General features: G+C 39.5%; 2 protein-coding genes across 7 annotated transcripts in view; one reads left to right on the plus strand and one right to left on the minus strand.

The window, feature by feature from the left end:
* The window catches only part of abi1a (abl-interactor 1a), a 50,383-nt gene extending 44,421 nt beyond the window's left edge, over positions 1 to 5,962 (minus strand). For 2 of the 5 annotated variants that reach the window (XM_082546587.1, XM_082546585.1), the window contains exon 1: positions 5,703 to 5,962. In XM_082546587.1, the coding sequence (XP_082402713.1) occupies positions 5,703 to 5,819 (117 nt within the window). In that variant the 5' untranslated portion in view covers positions 5,820 to 5,962. The remainder of the gene's footprint in view (positions 1 to 5,702) is intronic. The other 3 variants (XM_082546588.1, XM_082546589.1, XM_082546590.1) reach the window with 2 other exon arrangements.
* A 1,890-nt stretch (positions 5,963 to 7,852) lies between these two features.
* acbd5a (acyl-CoA binding domain containing 5a) lies at positions 7,853 to 17,030 on the plus strand. Of its 2 annotated transcripts, XM_082546591.1 has the most exons (14): positions 7,853 to 7,949; positions 8,282 to 8,410; positions 8,653 to 8,773; positions 10,039 to 10,111; positions 10,375 to 10,492; positions 10,584 to 10,616; positions 10,858 to 11,109; positions 11,204 to 11,395; positions 11,762 to 11,856; positions 11,943 to 12,153; positions 12,364 to 12,566; positions 15,083 to 15,142; positions 15,285 to 15,394; positions 15,734 to 17,030. In XM_082546591.1, the coding sequence occupies exons 2-14, from the start codon at positions 8,314 to 8,316 to the stop codon at positions 15,744 to 15,746; spliced, it is 1,578 nt and encodes a 525-aa protein (XP_082402717.1). In that variant the 5' UTR covers positions 7,853 to 7,949; positions 8,282 to 8,313; the 3' UTR covers positions 15,747 to 17,030. The 2 variants fall into 2 exon arrangements, with proteins under 2 accessions (XP_082402717.1, XP_082402718.1); XM_082546592.1 differs by lacking the exon at positions 10,584 to 10,616.
* Positions 17,031 to 17,376: the final 346 nt, after the last annotated feature.

Raw genomic sequence — 17,376 nt, forward strand, 5'->3', positions numbered from 1 at the left:
TGGAGGCTGACTGAAAGGCCATAAGGTCTACCTGACCTTGAAAATCTGCCAGCACGCTATTAGAAATTCCTTCAGTGTGTCAGGGAAGAGACACAAAGGGGAAGTTTGCACATGAAGGAAACTCATTAACCTTTATTGAGAGACTTGGTAATTGCTTCATCTGGCAGAAAGCACAAAGTGCTTAACTGATAAACAAGCAAAAAAAAAAAAAAAAAAACACTACAAGTTGGGAAAGGCTTTACTCCTTATGAATCCAACTGTAAGCCGAAACAGTACCATCAGAATGAATCCAACTGTCCAAAACTCCCACACTGTAACAGATCAGTTCAACAGTCTGGATCAAACCAACCCCATCAGCTGAGGGGGAGGAGTGACAGGTGGTCAAAAGGATGAATGGGTCTGGCTGGTAGGCTCAGAGCCGCTAGGCCTCTCCGTGCTGCAAGAAAAACCAGGCCACTCCACAGAGAGCAGGAGAGAGGGAGAGGCAGAGAGAAAGGACAGGAAATGAGGACTCAAAGTAACCCAGAGAGGCAAAGCTATGTTAAAAAACAAAAACAAAACACAAACCTATATTTATCACCTTTAGGCAAGACTGGCCCTCTTCCAAGAGAAAAACTTTCACGAATTCTCCTGGGAAAAGCAGCACAGGACAGGTACACCAAGGTTATATGACCGGGATTGTCAAACTACTGATCGATGGCCAGGCCTCGCCTCTTACATGTGATGCTGCCAGCATCGATCACAAGCTCATATTTTAAAACAACTCATTCAGGAGCAGCCCGCACTTCCTTTTTTCCTTTTTTAAAGAAAAAGTGGGCATCGTGCTGCCTCAGCACAAAAAAAAAAAAAAAAAAAAAAAAAAAAAAAAACACTTTCTTGCAAGACAGAATTTACTCTGACTTATGACCTCCTGGTTTTCTACATAACACTTCCATTTCCCCTTTTTTCTTTTTTTCCGTTGTAAACATCTCACTATACAGCGCTGCCACACATCGCTGTGATTTCATCAGGAATTTGGACCAAGTTGCAGGCAAGACCTTTCTAAGGAATTCCCAATTATCAGTGTAGTAAAGGCGTGTGCATTGCTGGTATTCAGATAGTGGAAACATTCAGATTCAGAAGACTTTATTTATCCTCGAGGGGCAATTGAGAGACTGACCTTGCCGACCATACATACAATACACAATGGCCCTGTATGGTGGCTTCAGGAGTGTCAGAAAAGCATCCATTCAAAATACATTAAGTGCCACAAACACCTTTCCTTGTTTGGAAATGACTGGACAATGATCGTGCACAATGACCGCTGAAAATTTTAAAGATTTATTGACTATAAATGTAGAGATTAAATGATGAGAGAGTTAAATATGATCGGCAGGACTGACTATCTGTCCTGGTGTACCACTCCTTTTGCCCTATGACAGCTGAGATCTGGCTTAAAGAAGGCCTTTAAACAGTGACTATGCACATAAGCATGACTTGTTCACATACAGTTAACACAGAGTCTGTGTTACCTTACTTAACAGAAATCTGTCGGTTTTACTGCACTTTTTGAACATTTGACAAACAAAAGTGGATTTTATCCTTAAGTAAAAAAAACTGACGGGCACAATATTTTATGCTGAAAAAAAACAACAACAAAAAACTCTGAACTTTCGTTGGACGAACTCTTAAGACATTTGATGGATACCTGCCCAAAGACCAAGAAAAAAGGAACAAGGATAAGCTGCTGTTAACGTTTTTACCACAATCTGGGTGGTACTCATGTTTGCTTGAAAACCTTTATTGGTTTTAACCACTTTGTCACTATTAGTTTAAAGATTAAATATTTATTAAGTTTAGATAAGCTTTAGTTTTACATTTTTAGCTTTCAGCAGAATTATCCAGACAGTAAGCAGCTGCCTTTAGGGCCACAAATAGCATTAAATGTATATGCAGTAGTGCTCCCCAAGATCCTGTTAACCATGATATACACATAAGAAACCGATCAATTATAGTTATTAGCTCTAATTTCAGTTTAGTTTCCATTCGGTTAGTTTCCAAAGTGGGTTTTGGTCATTTCCGTTTAGTTTTGGTTTTAAATCACCATGATGTGGGTGGTGTTTGTCAGTGGAAAATAGACATTACAATACAAATATATCTCCTCATGCTGTAGAGGAATCTTAGCTTCCTGATCCTTGTTGGTTTGGCAAATTTAAACACACCGTCGAAAAGTAAAAATAATAATAATTCTTGTTCAAGTAAAAAATTGTTTCAGCTAGTTTTAGTCTTTTTCATCAGTCCAGCTGTTTTTATTTTCTTTACACATACTTTTAGTTTTTAGCTTCTTTTTAATAACCTTTATTAGAAATTCCTAAATACATTTATCTGAAAAGATGAAATCAGAGCATGTTTGGCTTTTGTTGCTTGAAAAATAACTCAGCTGACTAATTCATTTTTATGATGTTGTTTCCTGAGCTCTATAGATAACAAATACAGCCTAAGCATGACTATTAAAGCCTGAATTGTGTCATTACTGTGCTGACAACCCTCTCAGTGCGTCCTCTAGCCAACATGGCCAGGTGGCCCACTTTGCATACGGTAGACGCGTCCTTGTCGCAGAGGTTACACAAACATGGCTCTGATTTGCATGAATGAAAAAGGGTTTTGAAAACAGCTAAATATTCCAAGTTTTCTAATCAAAAGATCAATCAGAATAAACTGAACTGAGGTATGTTAATGCGAATCTTGTCTTGTTTTTAGAGGCACTTCCTGACACACAGAAAAGGCATTTCCAGGGAGTCGGTCTTCAGAGTCAGCAGGGCAAACAGGAAGCATAACTCTGACCCATCAGTGTGTCATATGCCACGCACGCACAGCTCGAAACGCGCTCTCAGACCAACAAAAGTCACTATCAAGTTGGAAAAGTGGGGCAGAGATCTGTCCTTGGTTAAACAGAGCTCTCACCATCTGCTTCAGCCCGCTGAGCTGCACTATAGTCCGCATAACCCCAAAGTGCCGATGACACAAGCACAGAGAGAAAGAAGCAGGGATGGAAATGTGAAGGAGGAGTGCAGAAAAGACGGGCCGATTCAAGCTGAGGCATGTTGATATGCGCGTGTTTTCGAGTGTGTGCGTTTCTATCAGACACAGAGAGCAGGAGAGAGTGTCTGCAGCAGACAGAAAGGGCTTATGAAAAGTGCACTCGCTTCACAGAGAGCTGGCGACGTGTGCTGAAAAGCTTAAAAATCCCTCTTTTTTTTTTTTGACGTCAGCGCTTCAAACAAGGTGCTCGACTAAAATACAGAGGCAGGATCAGACGCACGCCGCAGAACTTTTTGTACAGTTTAGTTAAAGTCTGAACTAAATTTACATCAAATACTGAGCTGCGGCCCGTCAGCATCATCCACTCCTGCTGCACCTTTTATGTACAGCCACGCACACATAAAGACATCAGAAGGCAGCCGCTGAGATGTTCTTGCGAGTTTTCAGCTCATTAGTTTGGAGGGGGTTGAGTCCTATGACACCATTTCGGGAGCATCTTCTAAAGATCTACACGGCAAAAAAAAAAAAAAAAGCATGCGTTATCAAGCTCAATCTACAAGTAATTTTTGAGAAAGTAGAAGAAGAAAAGCCTATTTTACTAGTTTTAATGTGATGAAATCTGATGAAATCGGGCTGGTTCTAGTCCCCAAATGCACTAACTGCAAGTCACTTTGGACAAAGCACAAACAAACTGAGCAATTCATTTAAGGCAGCAAAAACGACGGAAAAGAATAAATAAAGGAAGGAAGGAAGGAAGGAAGGAAGGGGCAAAAACTGGAAATTAGTAATCAATATTGTTACGATTAAAAAGTTTTAAATAGTTTCTCCTAACCCCTCTACCAGTTGTGCACTCTTCATGAGCCTAAGGCTTCCTGTTAAAAGGGAGTTCTTCCTCCCCACAGTTGCCAAACGCTTGCTTATATGAGAATCAGCTGATCGTCGAGTTTCTTTTTCTACATACAGATATAAATTTATCTGTGTCGCACCAGCTTAAATAACTTCAGAGCTCAACACAAAAAAGCAAACCCATCTCGACCACAAGATCTGAGTGCGAGCGTTTAAAACGAGGCATGCTGATAAAAATGAACTTACAGCAGACAAACTATGATTTAAGTGACTATTTTAATTTTAAAGTTTGTCAGTATTGCTTCACTGTGGGAAATCACATTGAGACCTCTCGTTCTACAACTGGCTGTAGCACAGAAAATCCCATAACAAGGAAATTCCCACGTTTAGTTCCACAGCACTGCTTTTCACAGGAAACAAAGAAAACGAAAACTCTCAACTTTATGGCAAAAGTGGCAAGAAAAGCTGCTTGACGGCCTCAAAAATGAGACAAAGTAGTCAAAGCTTTGCCCTGCAGCATTTGTGCAGGCACCCTGCCGCAGGGCAAAGTTGCCTAATCTTGCGAGGACAAGGAAGAAAACAAAATTACAGGGAGTCCTTGGGGAGTACAGCTGGAGAGGACACACCCTCTTTAGCTGATATGGGTGGGTTGTCTTCCTGCTGAGAAAAAAAAATGTGGGCTCTCTTTTCACTGCAAATGTTTGCCTGTCACATTGGTGCTCTGTCTTTTTTAGCAGCGGCTCACCACATTTGCTAGTGCCCTAAAAAAAGCAAAGCCATTGGTGGTTATTAGACTTTGTAATGAAGTTGCAGCATGGTAATCACGTCACATCACATCCTGGCCCACATTTATTCTAGAAAAAACAGCACGCAGACACAGTAATACTCCCTGTATTAGGTTACAGTAAATTAGCTGCCTTGTTATGAAAAAGAAACCTAGCAGAAATTAAAGCATGAATAATCTGAATGAGGGATTTCAAAAAAAAAATCAATACTGCCAACCTTTATTGACCAACTAACAAGGACTTTATAGTCTTCTCTGCTTCACAACCCAGCTCCAAGCCAACTATATTATCCTGAACAAGCTGCTTTCTGCACATTCTATGATTTTACAGTACATTTAACAGTTTAGAAGTAATGCAGCAACAATAAACATCAGAGCATTTGCACTAAGTGCTCGCAAGTCCATAATGTAGACAGTATAGCATCACTTTAACGTCCCTGAAGTATACCAGTGGGGGGCTTAAACTGTTTTTGTGGTATTAAATGGTGAGTTTATTGACCTTAAGGAATGTAAAGGGCTGCTACGTTCATGTGGACTTGTAGTTATACTGTGGCTTTCACTTTAACGCACGTAAACCCAACTCACTACTAAAGCAACGAAACTGGTGTAACTTTGTCCTCGAAATAAAACTATTTTTTAGGATAGGGTGTAACATAATCAATGGCCTGCCTTAAAAAACACACACACACACACACACACACACACACACACACACGGGCCTTCCTTATCAGCAGTGACAGTGGAGGCAGTTTAGAAGCGAGCCAGTGTACTACTAATTTTTTTGTTAAAAAAGAAAAAGTAGACACACCCTCTGTGTAAACGGAATGAATGTGATCAATGGTGCGGGGCAGACGGGGGCTCTTTAAAACGTCCCACGGCCGTAAAAGCCCCGTGGGTAAAGTGTTATCACAGCTCCGAGCTTTTAGGGATCATTTGACGAGCCAGTCCACTTCTTTATCCACGTTTCCTGTCCCAACAACCATTCAGTCCGGAGCTTTCCGCGACAAAAGGCGGACCACAGATACAACAACCCTGTGGCTCACTCACTTACCTGGACATAATTGTTCTCGCAGTAGTCTGCTACTCTCGTCAGGTTTTGGTAACTCTCCACGAGCGCTCTTTTACCGGCCGGAATCTCTTCCTCTAACAACATTTGTAGCTCTGCCATCTTAACATCTCTCCGCAGAGCCTCCCTTCCCTCTCTGCCTTTCCTTTGATTGAAACAGCCACCAGCCCAGCTCTGCCTCAAAAAAAAAAAAAAAAAAACCTTTGCCTGCTATTGTGGGATTCCTGCCTGCCCTCGCTTTGGCTTAACGTCAAAGCGAAGATCGTGTGTACTAATGAGGAGGATCACTACATCCGCAATATTGTGTACGAACATTTTACTCTCGATTTTATTTCATTTTAATTCAGCACAAGGAACAGGAGAAACAAGTGTATTTGAGAGTATTTGAGATATATTAGGAAAACATTTGTAGAAAAAAAAGCCAAATTGATAATTTACAGTGAATATATGTATTTGACCAGTTTTACTTAGAAATTTTAATTCACTTTGGATGAAAATGGTAATTTTGGAATAAAGAAAGTAATTTTAGGTGAGATATTATTTTATTTTTTGAAGGAAATGGTGCAGAATAAAACGTTATCTTACTGCAGTATATTCTACAATATTCTAAATGGCAACATTTTTATAACAACAGAGAAAATGCTACATTTTTAAAATTAATAGAACATTTTTAGACATTTTAAATTCATTGTTGTGACAGTACTGAGCAAAATTTTGACCCAGCCTTCATTTCTAGATATTTTTCCTGGAAAATGTCAAACATGTTATTGAAACATGAGCGAACATACATGCGAAATATAGCATGAAAGACAGAACCAGTTTGTACAATTATAATACGCTTGATTGTCTTCTTTTGAATGTCTTTTTGATGAGTCCAGTCTCTTTCGGGGTTTTATCTTCTTTCTTTTTTTTAAGGACAAGACTTCCAGACACTGTTTATCTGCTGTTGATCGCTTTTTAGGCCTAGCACCTCTTCTTTTGTCTTCCACTTGTCCTCAATTTTTAAGGGTGCACTGCACACTGTGCTGAGTTTTTAGGTTTTTGGTTCAAAAATTCTATTTATGCCTGTCAAACTGTGTTATCTTTGGGATTTTTTTAGATGAGACTAAAAGTAAAACAAGTGCCTAAAGACACTATTTAAATTTAAAAATTGGTTCTTTACCGGTTTGTCTGTTATTCATTCATTTTCATTTCATTCATTCATTTATTTGTTCATTTCAGGCACAACAAAAATACATATATTGAACATAAAGTGCACAAAAAGTTATGCATAGATACAACAGTGGGTCCTCTCTTGAGTTGGGCTTCTTTCCTTATGCTTAAATGATGCACAAGTCAGTTTTATAAGGGGTTTAATGAACAGGAAACTAAATCCTCAGCAGCCCATACCCAAAGAAAAACTTAGAAAGAATTCAGAAAGCCTGGGGAACTTTTGCTCAAGAGCACTTAAAAATAATAATACAAGAACATCTGGCTACTTGAAAGCAAAATATAAAGAATTTTGATTTGATTTGAAGAAAATATTTATTTTATATATGTTTTAAGCATACCTCTAGCCCTGAGTTCATACTGAACCACAGATACAGAAAGATACATACCTATACAGATGTGGGAATATATATTAGCAGGGTATTTATATGTAATGTGTATATGTAATGTAAGTCCACTTTACATCAGAATGTATGTCGCGAGGTGTGGACGAGGAATTAGGTAGAAGAATATTGCATGCAGTTATTGTAGGATCGCGTTCAGTGTCGCAGCTTTAGGGAAGAAGGCGTGTTTCAGACAGATAAGATAAAGGATCTAAGGACAAAGTGAGAGCTCCAGCTTTTTTCTGCTATCGACCTATCAGTTTTCCAACGAAGAGGGAGGGGGAAAGAAAAAACATGGATCTGTCTAGAGCATGTTGGGATATGTAGTTTTGCGTGTCGAACTGTCGCGACATGAGTTTGTGTTTTCAGCCATAAGAGCGAAATAACATTATATATTTCACTTCTCATCAGCTTTCTCACTCGTTTGACTTTAATATGTTGTTTTTATATCCAAACCATATTTTCACAGTTTGTTTTGTTTGTTTGCTTCATGTGGACGCAGAGGATTGTGGAGTTTGTAGGCGCCGTCGATATACAACAATAAGACTACAATTCCCACAGTGTGTGCTGTTCATGGCGTCTGGTCAAGGGCTAATGACAAGTCGCCTTCTGACAAACAGATAGGCCCGTGATTTTAACGGTAAGTAACGACGGTTTTAAGCGGTTTTTTTCCTCGAAAGTGTGTCAGCGTAGATACCGTTTAGCGGGAACGACAGTGTCGCTAAAGCTGTGCCACACGTTAAACGTTGTGTCCTAGATATCCAACTGGCTCAGCCTCCTCCTACTGGTGGTCGTAACATATTGTAGACAGTTAACTTTCAAGTATAGCTGGTCGCATTAGCGTCGCAAAAGTCTGCTCGTTTGCAGACGAAAACAAACCAAACTGCTGCTCCGAGCTAGCATAAATGCTATAAACAAACGCTTTTAACGTTTTGTTTTTGCAGTTGTCGTGAGTTTGTTTACTGCTTGCAGGTGTTGTTGTTGTGCTGTCTGCGAGTGACACGATGGAGGTGGAGAGCGTCCGCGTGGAAGATGAAGGGCGCCTGACCCAGATGAGGTTTGATGCCGCCGTGAAGGTGATCAAGAGTTTACCCCCGAATGGTGAGTGAACACCTCACTCGAAGCTCTCTTTCTCTCTCACACACAGACACACATATATACACACACAGGCCAGTTCAACCAGCTCAGCTACCCCCGGGCAGGTGCGGTGCAGCAGCTTGTGCGCTTTAAATAATCCACTTTGTCCCCAAGCCATCACAGATTTGAAAGAAATAGAAATCAGCCACAACTCTGCACGTGGAGGGTAAGGCTTTTTTATGTGATGAGAGTTTTCTTTTCCTCAGGTCCCTTTCAGCCCTCCAATGACATGATGCTCAAGTTCTACAGCTACTATAAACAGGCCACTGTGGGACCATGCAGCATACCCCGACCTGGCTTCTGGGATGTAGTTGGAAAGGCGAAATGGTAAGTTAGGGGGCGGTGGTGGTTGTGCGCTTAGGATTCCTTCAGAACTCAATTCTATGGGGAAAAAAATTTGATTTCAGGGTATAAAAGGAATAATTTGTGCCAAGAGCAATCAGTATACTAAATAATGAGATGCTGTGTTGCTATGATTTGTTTGATTTGTTTATGGCTTGGTGAACCAAAGACAATTTTCCCTCGATGTGTGTAATAAAGTCTATTCTACTCTATTTCTCCTGCACTAATGGTGTAACAGGAAGATGCATGCACTTCCCCACGCTCCTATGTGGATCAGTGTACTTTTAAGAATAGTCCCCCAGACACAAACCCTGTTGCTGTAATGTTTTATCATATTTTATTATTCTCTGACGATCACATCAAGACAGCTTGTGATATTCAGAAATGAAAATCTCACTCTGTTAAGCTCAGGCTGTGTCAGGTGATCTCTGGACTCATTAAAATATATCAGTTACCTCTTACCCACAAAGCTGGACAGTTTCTCTCAAGGAGGGGCTTGTACCTGTGTGTTTTCTCAGTCCTTACACATGCTGGATACTGTCTGTCATTAAGCATTGAGTTTGATCACAAACCTTGAAGCCCTTGCTCACCATGATCTGCTTTGTCCTTCTGTAGACTCAGATATAGCTATATTCTTATTTGCAAGGCAGTTTTTGATCTACTAGGTTGGTCAAAAGAAGTGCGGGATGTTACTGTTTTTGGTCTCAAGACTTATTCCTTCTGTAGTCATTTAAATGTTTAGATTCAGATAACTTGATTAATACCAAAAAGGTCAATTTGTTTGTACCTGTTAAGCATCTGGTCTCATAAATGAATTTTAAAGGACTTTGAGGCAGTTGCTTGAACTCTCCTGCCCTGTTTTTGGCCTGGTTTCTACGCAGCTGCTGATTGCACCGCTGCCTGTTCTGCCCAGGACACCCTTGAAAAAGTTATTTTTAATCTTAAACATGATATTTTCGTGGTTAAATAAAGGCTAAATGAACACGTTTCATGGGTAGGTACAGTTTCTAATGAATGTTTAAGTGTCTGTCAGACTGTGATCCAAAGTTAGTAAATTAGTTTGTGTCCTCAAATAGTCTTTCCATATTGACTCAGCTGAAAACTGGAACTGGCACAAAGGCCTTCAAACACACTTTTGCTGACACATGACATTCTCTTCTGTGTGTTCCACCTTATAAAATTATATAACAGTGCATGTTTTCTTCTTTCGCTTGCTTTTATTTATTTTATTTATGTATTTATTGTGATAGGGATGCCTGGAATTCTCTTGGAGAAATGTCCAAAGAAGAAGCAATGGCATCCTATGTTGATGAAATGAAACTGGTACGTTTGCCGTCCATCTCCCACCTCTTGAAGCACCTTTTTAATCTGTCCGTGTTTCATGTCCTTGTGTGTAATCAAATGACACAAGCCATGTGAAGAGTAACACAGATACATTGCCTTTACAGTCATCTGAATCAGGAATAACCCTGTTACACCAAATAATTTATGCCGCAATACCGGTACTTTGAATTTAAAGCACTTCCTGGTTGTTTGTGACTGTGGGATAATATTCTCATTGTGCTCGCTCTGGATTTGGTTTTCAGATCCTAGAGGGGATGCCCATGACTGACGAGGTGGAGGAGCTGTTAAAGGTCCTCGGCCCGTTCTACGAGCTGGTGGACGAAAAGAAAAAGATCGCGCAGATATCAGACCTGAGCACAGGTTGGTGTTTCCTCGCCAGGTGGATTGCCCACACGTTTTACTTTGTGATGTGGAGTTTAACCTCTTTTTTTGCCTCTTGTTATACGCTCAGCCCGTTTGACTCAGTTTGCTAGGCAACTGGAAGGCAAGTACATTACTGTGTAAACACACGGGTCTGTTGATATACTTTACTTCCTGTCTGGTGTTGTAGCTCAGATGCTTTGAGTCCTTATTAGCAGTCATAGAAAGCTTGCTTGTAGCTTACCACAGTTAAGGTTCCCCTTACAATCAGAAATGGACACATTTCATTTTAATATGTTAACATCTTAAGCAAGTATTCGTGAGCTTATAAAATTCTTTCTGTTTGTGTGTGTGTGTGTCTGTAGGGTTTGGCACAATGATGAATTCAATGGCATCAAAAAGTGTCGCAAAGAGCATTGTTAGAAACATGGAAATGAACGGCACTCTGGAGACACGGCCTGCAAGGCTTAAACAGAAGGAAGTGAGGTCAGAGGAAGATGCGCTGCAGGATGATGATGATGAGGAGGAGGAGGAGGAAGATGACGATGAGGAGGATGAAGAAGAGGAGGAGGAAGAAGAAGAAGAAGAAGAAATGGTGACAAGGGAGGTCAGAAAAGGTAACAAAGTTGCTCCTTTTGAGTATGAATATCTGAAATGACATTATTACATGTTAGATGCAGATTTCCTCTATCTTCTATATTTTTTCCACAGACAAAAAATCTGGACCATCACAACCAAAGAAGAAAACTTTAGCTAGGAGACAAAAAGCTCCGCTGTCAAACGGTAAAGTCGCTAACGGGGCCACCCATCTGACCAATGGCAGTCATTCCAGAGCTGCTCTGAACAGCGACAAGTCCCAGGAGGGTTCACTTGGCGAGCCTCTGCTCAACGGACACAATCCAGGTAGGAAAACCGATATTCCAACATAGGGCTCTGTTTCAGCCCACAGTACATCCCTACAGCGGTCCAAAACAGTCATTGAGGACTCACCAACACTCAAGCTGTCTGAGCACCATGTGATCAGATAATCTGCTAAGCTTCATTCCCAGAGCTGCAGCACACATTGAATCTCAACACTTAACACATCCGCTGCTCCTGGGACAGGCTTAATGGAGAAAATTAATGGTTCTGTAGAAACTGAGGAAAAAGCCCCTAATTCAGTGAACTTCCTCTTTGTCACTCTGGTAATTACAGTGCAGACTAGTCATCATAATGGAGAACAAGTCTTGAGTTTTGTGTGCCCTTTTGCCCTCTTTGTAATGACATTAGATCCAAGTGTAGCTGCGTCTGCACCCAGTCACCTGACCAGCGACTCAGACAGCGAGGTGTACTGTGACTCTGTGGACCAGTTCGGACAGGAAGAGGCAAGTAAAAACTTAAACATCACAGAAATATCAGCTGGGTTTAGCCAACTGGACTGTTTTTTACTCATCTTGTTGTTTTTTTGAAGAACTCGGAGCATAACCGCTCTCTGGATGATTTGGATGAAGAAGAGAACCACCTCCAGCCGCCTCTGGAGGAGAGACGGGAGACTCAGGAGGATGTACAGGGTCCATTGCAGGTTGTCAGATGTGGAGGAGAAGATGGAGAGGCAGGTGGAGCAATGTCACAGAGGCTGAATGTGACTGTGCCTGGTGGCTCTTCAGTCAGAAGAGGAAGGGGTAAGGCTGCATTCACAGGGTTTTACACTCACATTTAAATGTTATGAAATGCAATCACAAGGATGACAGCATGATTCTGTGGAGCCGGCAGCTCTGTGTGGCTTTTGTTTTTCCATTTAGTGGCCTTTCAGTGTCACAAAGACTGTCATTCCATTGTATGCGCTGACACCCGAGCATGTGTCAGTTATTCAAATTCCGTTCTATTTTTAGGCTCCAGGTCTCCAGGCCTTCGCCCTGGTTCTCAGATGCCCATGCACAGTGCTGGAGATGGAGACGGGGGCCACTGGGGAGGTGCAGGAACACCTGGAGCGAACCTGAATGAGCAGATCGTCGTGGCGCTGGCCAGACTGCAGGAGGACATGCAGAGCGTCCTGGAGAGACTGCACACACTGGAGGCTCTAACTGCAAGCCAGGTCTGATGATATTCAATGAAAGTGACTCGAAACAAAAAATACAATGTGGCTTCTTTGAGGCTTAACTAAGAAAAAATAATAGATAACATCAAGTGTTATCTACATCTTTCTACTCTGTGTGAATACTTTCTGGTCTTTATAAGCAAGTTAAATATAACACTATTTTTTTAAATATAAACATAGCTGTGTCAATGTCATTGATCGTTGATCAGTAAAATAACAACCTTTTATTTATTTATTTATTTATTTTTTTCCTGATGTAAACAAGGTAATGGCTAAATAAAAATTAATGCATAAAGAGAAAACTATGATAAAGTGCACATACACTTTTGTCAGCGTATAACAATGAGATGAAAATAGTCTGGCGAGGTGACAGCCAATCAGAGCTAAGTAAGTTGTGTAGAAAAAAAAAAAAGAGTAAGCTCACCTTCTCTTTTTTTATTTTTTGCCTTTTTTAAAAATGTCAGTATTATTTTATTCATCATTTATATTTATTTACAATTTATTTAAAAATAATAATTCTTTGAAAATTAATCTAGTGCAGTAAGGACAGACATGCATATTTGACTCGACTAGGCATACGGACACATTTCACATTTGATGTCAGGAAAAAAACTTTGTAAGTCATGTGAAGCTCTCCTCTGTAAAAACACGGCAAACTTTTACAACTTTTTGTTTTATTTAACTAAATCAGCTTTAGATTTAAGCGACAATAATCACACACACACACATAATCTTATGACATTTTAGTCAAAAAACTATGACTAAATCTAAATCAAAATTTCCTGTCATAATTACACTATATGTAAACTTAGAACTATACAGCAAATGATTAAACTACTCGTGGTGGCTTTCTGCGGTTTAGACTGCAAGGCTGACAGCAATGTTAAGCTATCTATGGTGAGTAAAATGAGCTGGCAATGGAATTTGATTGTACTACTCATTTTATAATGTTTAGGCAATTTTAATTATCTTCAGTGATCTATTAAATAAAGTAGCATCAGCTACAGGACTGGACAGCTGGCTAGTGACAGGATAATAACTTACTGTAAAATATTGAAGAAGACAAAGTAAACAAAACTTGAAGCTAACTAAGTAACCTCTCTATACAGTAGGTGCTTTCTTATCATAATGCTACAGGTTTATTTTTATGTGTATTTCATTTTAACAGGAAGCTGGGATTGTGCAAGAGTCTCCTGTCCAAAATTGGCTGCAGTTCAAACAGCAGTGGTTACACTTTATACACAGTGACATTAGGACAGAGAAGGGAAACACAGGTGGTCATAGTGTCATAAATAAAACAAGTGAAAGGCAACAGTTTGAAGAGCTGAATTCAAATATGATGCACGTAGTGGTGAATTATGCTAAACTACATGGATTTTTTTAATATAAATTATATATAAGAACTGGTCTTTGTTTCAAGAACCAAGAACCTTGCCTTAATAAGACTATTGACATAAAACAGCAGTGCAGTGGTTAGCACTTGTTGTGTGGAGTTTGCAGGATCTCCGTGTGCCTCCGCGGGTTTCCTCTTTGTATTGCTGCTTCCTCCCACAGTCCAAAAACAGACATGTTCAGTTAATCAGTCATTTGTAATTCGCCGTTGATGTGAGGTAGATGAAATGCATCTGGCCATATTTTGCTGTATTGAATTCATTAGGACGATCAGGTATCCCACTTCAGGTGGGACTGAATATCATTCATTTCCATCCTGTCTCACACATTTAGATAATGTCCCATATTTTGATTTACTCTAATATTAAAAAGTTAACATGGCCTGACAGACACTTTTCATCCAAAACTGCAGGTTAACCTGTCACCATCTTTTGGTGCCAGTGGAAAAGGACATGGAATAATAAGGACTTAAAGGCTACTTGCAAGTGGATAAGGCCAGTAACTCACAAGAAATGGTTTCTGAGAAAGAGATGTTGCAGATTTGTAGACGAAGTGGAAAAGCAGCTGAAATAATAGTTACTGGGAGAGATGACTCTAAGAAAACAAACAGAAGTTTGTATCATATTCAGGATGTAGCACAGGATGAGTTCTGTGTGTATAAAGCAAATAAATATATTTTTTTTTAGCCACGGTCCAGACCTTGGACACAAAGAACCTTCAGCTTCTGTTGATGCTTACTGTTTACCCAGAAGGAGTTTGCAAAAGACATTCATTTAAAAGTTAGCTTGTTGGAATCCGCTAACTGCTCCGCTTAATAACATTTACAAAAAGGAAGTAAAATTTTTGCAAAAAAAACCAATATCAAAAATATATAATATATAGATTTCTATGTGGCTTTAGAAATTTAAGATAAAATATACTTCAGTTATCCCAAAAGCTGGGAAATCACTTTGACAGCAAACAAATATAAAAAAAACAGACTAGCTCAATAAAATAGTTTCTTAAATTAAATCTCATAAAGGTTAAATGAATTGCTTAATAAATCACTAATAAAATAAATATAAGTTCTTTCTTTTTAAATGTACCCATAATGACAGATTATGAACTCTTTCTTTTGGCAGGCAAGATCAGTGGCTCTGTCTCCTACTTATGCATCTCCCCCAGTGAATAATAGGAGTCAGGTAAACGGTTGCAGTCTTCATTAAATTTTTGAAAACAATCTACTGAATTTCCAGCTGATTCAATTAATTTAAACCATGTGTTCATTATTAGAAGTTAACAAGTCTCATTTGTAATAGCAATGTATATTTTTTGTCCTCCTAGAAACCGTCCTGGTGGCCTTTTGACATTTCACCAACCAGTTTGGCCTTTGCTCTTATATGGCCATTTGTGGTACAGTGGCTTATCCGCCTATACTTGCAGAGGAGGAGAAGGTAAGAAATATATGGACAACACACATAGTCCAAAATTAGGTGAAAATTCACAACCTGCACTTAACAGACTTTTCCTCGGTCGTTAACAATAAAGATGAGTGAGTGGAAGTTTTTTGGTTTGTTTTTTAATCTTACTAAAATCGTATTGACTCATATGAGGTTCACTCCATTTCTTTGGCTACATTGGTTTTGCTATAAAGTGCTTAAAAGATTGTCTGACTTTAAGAAGGTTTAAAAAAAAAAAAAAAAAAGTCTTTGCTTTTGTAAAGTGTCCCACACTTTTCAGGTATTTCTGATATTAACTAATTTCATTTTTTCCTTTTTCTTTTTCTCCAAAAGACGAATCAACTGAACCCAGTGACACCTTAAATCACCGTGGGCACGACAATAACAAATCCCCAAAATATTATGGATGGGTTGCTAATGGCTGTAACTCTTCCCCTGCTTAGACCCATGGCCCAGTAATTAGCTCTTGCACTATGAAGAAAGCCCCTAAAACTAACGAGAGCGAGGAAGCAGTCTCTCAGGCGCGTTGCAGCGTGGATGTGGAGTCACAAAGGAAGATGAAAGTATGGGCTTGCTGTCTGTGATTATCCAACTGTTTCAAGATGAATCTACTGTATTGGATTTTTTTCTCTGTAAGAAATGGTCTGAGTCCAGCTGTAGAGTAGCTTCTCAATTATTTCCGTAACTGAGATATTATTGCACACAAATCGGCGTTTTCAGCTTAAGGTTTCATTTGATGTTACTAGAAATGTCCCCAATTCCCTTTCATTAGTTGCCCAGGTAATGCTGCTATAGTAAAATATTGTAATTACTGTAGAAATGAGGAATAAATGTATTAATGTACTGAAATGTGAGATTCTTTTTAATTCTAAGTTAATATTTATTGCTTTTAGCAACAGTTGCAATGAAGACGTTGCTGGCCAGCTTTCAGCTGTAAAAGTGAGATTTCTGTTGAAGTGAATGTTTGTGTGTAGGTCAGACCAGGTTCAGGATGTTTTCATCAACGGTTTTGCTACATATCAGTCTGCACATCACTTCAGATTGTTTTGTACTTCAGTTTCTAAATAGAAGAAGTGCCTCAGCATTACAAGGTATTTTGTACTGTAGGCATTATGATTTCTTACATTCTCTTATTGTAGCATAACCCTTGCATTTCTGGACCAAATTCAGACTAATTGTACTACTTAGTGAGCCATGAATTAGCAGAAATCTTCCAATCTGATATCCGATATCTAATGCATAATGTTTGTCACCGTCTGTGTCGTTTATGCATTTTTGTTTTCTGTGTTGTTTCATTTTAATGTGTGAAGAATTTCATTGGGATGATAGTAATCGTGAATTGTTTGCAGAGCAGCGAGCTCCATATAAATTGTATACAATAGCTGTACAGTCCAAACAAAAATGCAATATTTTAATTGCATCTGTGTGTAATATGATGCCATATTTACAAAGTATGGCATCTGCATTAGCACTGATCTTTCCAGCGCTATTATGTTTTAATTAAAGAAAAAAAATGCAATAGTTTACCTTTCTACTGAAATGTACTAAGGCTTTCTCACCCTCTCTGCCTGTGGATAGAGTGGTGTTTGCATGTGATAATCTCAGCCTGAAATAAAGTTTTCACAAAGCAGGTTTGTCCACTTTATTTCAAATAAGTGGTTACTTGAGACCTCACAATAAATCTACTATAGCCAGCAACAACTGCCTACACACTGTGCCCACTACACCAGCAGCAGTTGTGGGCCTGAGGATTTCATCCCAAATACCTAAGAGCACTCGGAGTACAAGTGGTTCGCAGGTCGAGCTTTGGATGGGCCTCCCCAGACCATCACTGGACTGGTCATGTTAGATGATTAACGTTCACCTGACTCTTCAACATCTGTCAAATATAGTCAGTGTGACCCTGCTCTCATCTGTGAAGAGAACAGGGTGCAAGTGACGGATCTTTTAGTTCTGAGTGTACATGTAGATGAGCA

The sequence above is a fragment of the Aulonocara stuartgranti genome (genome assembly GCF_965226115.1).
Source record: "Aulonocara stuartgranti genome assembly, chromosome: 9".
NCBI lineage: Eukaryota > Metazoa > Chordata > Actinopteri > Cichliformes > Cichlidae > Aulonocara > Aulonocara stuartgranti.

What these genes read in the sequence shown, in the direction of transcription:
- acbd5a (XM_082546591.1), top strand. Translation starts at nt 8,314, where the DNA reads ATGGAGGTGGAGAGCGTCCGCGTGGAAGATGAAGGGCGCCTGACCCAG. An exon ending in GTAGTTGGAAAGGCGAAATG is followed by an intron (nt 8,774 to 10,038) that starts GTAAGTTAGGGG and finishes TTATTGTGATAG; the next exon opens with GGATGCCTGGAATTCTCTTG. An exon ending in CAGTGAATAATAGGAGTCAG is followed by an intron (nt 15,143 to 15,284) that starts GTAAACGGTTGC and finishes TTGTCCTCCTAG; the next exon opens with AAACCGTCCTGGTGGCCTTT.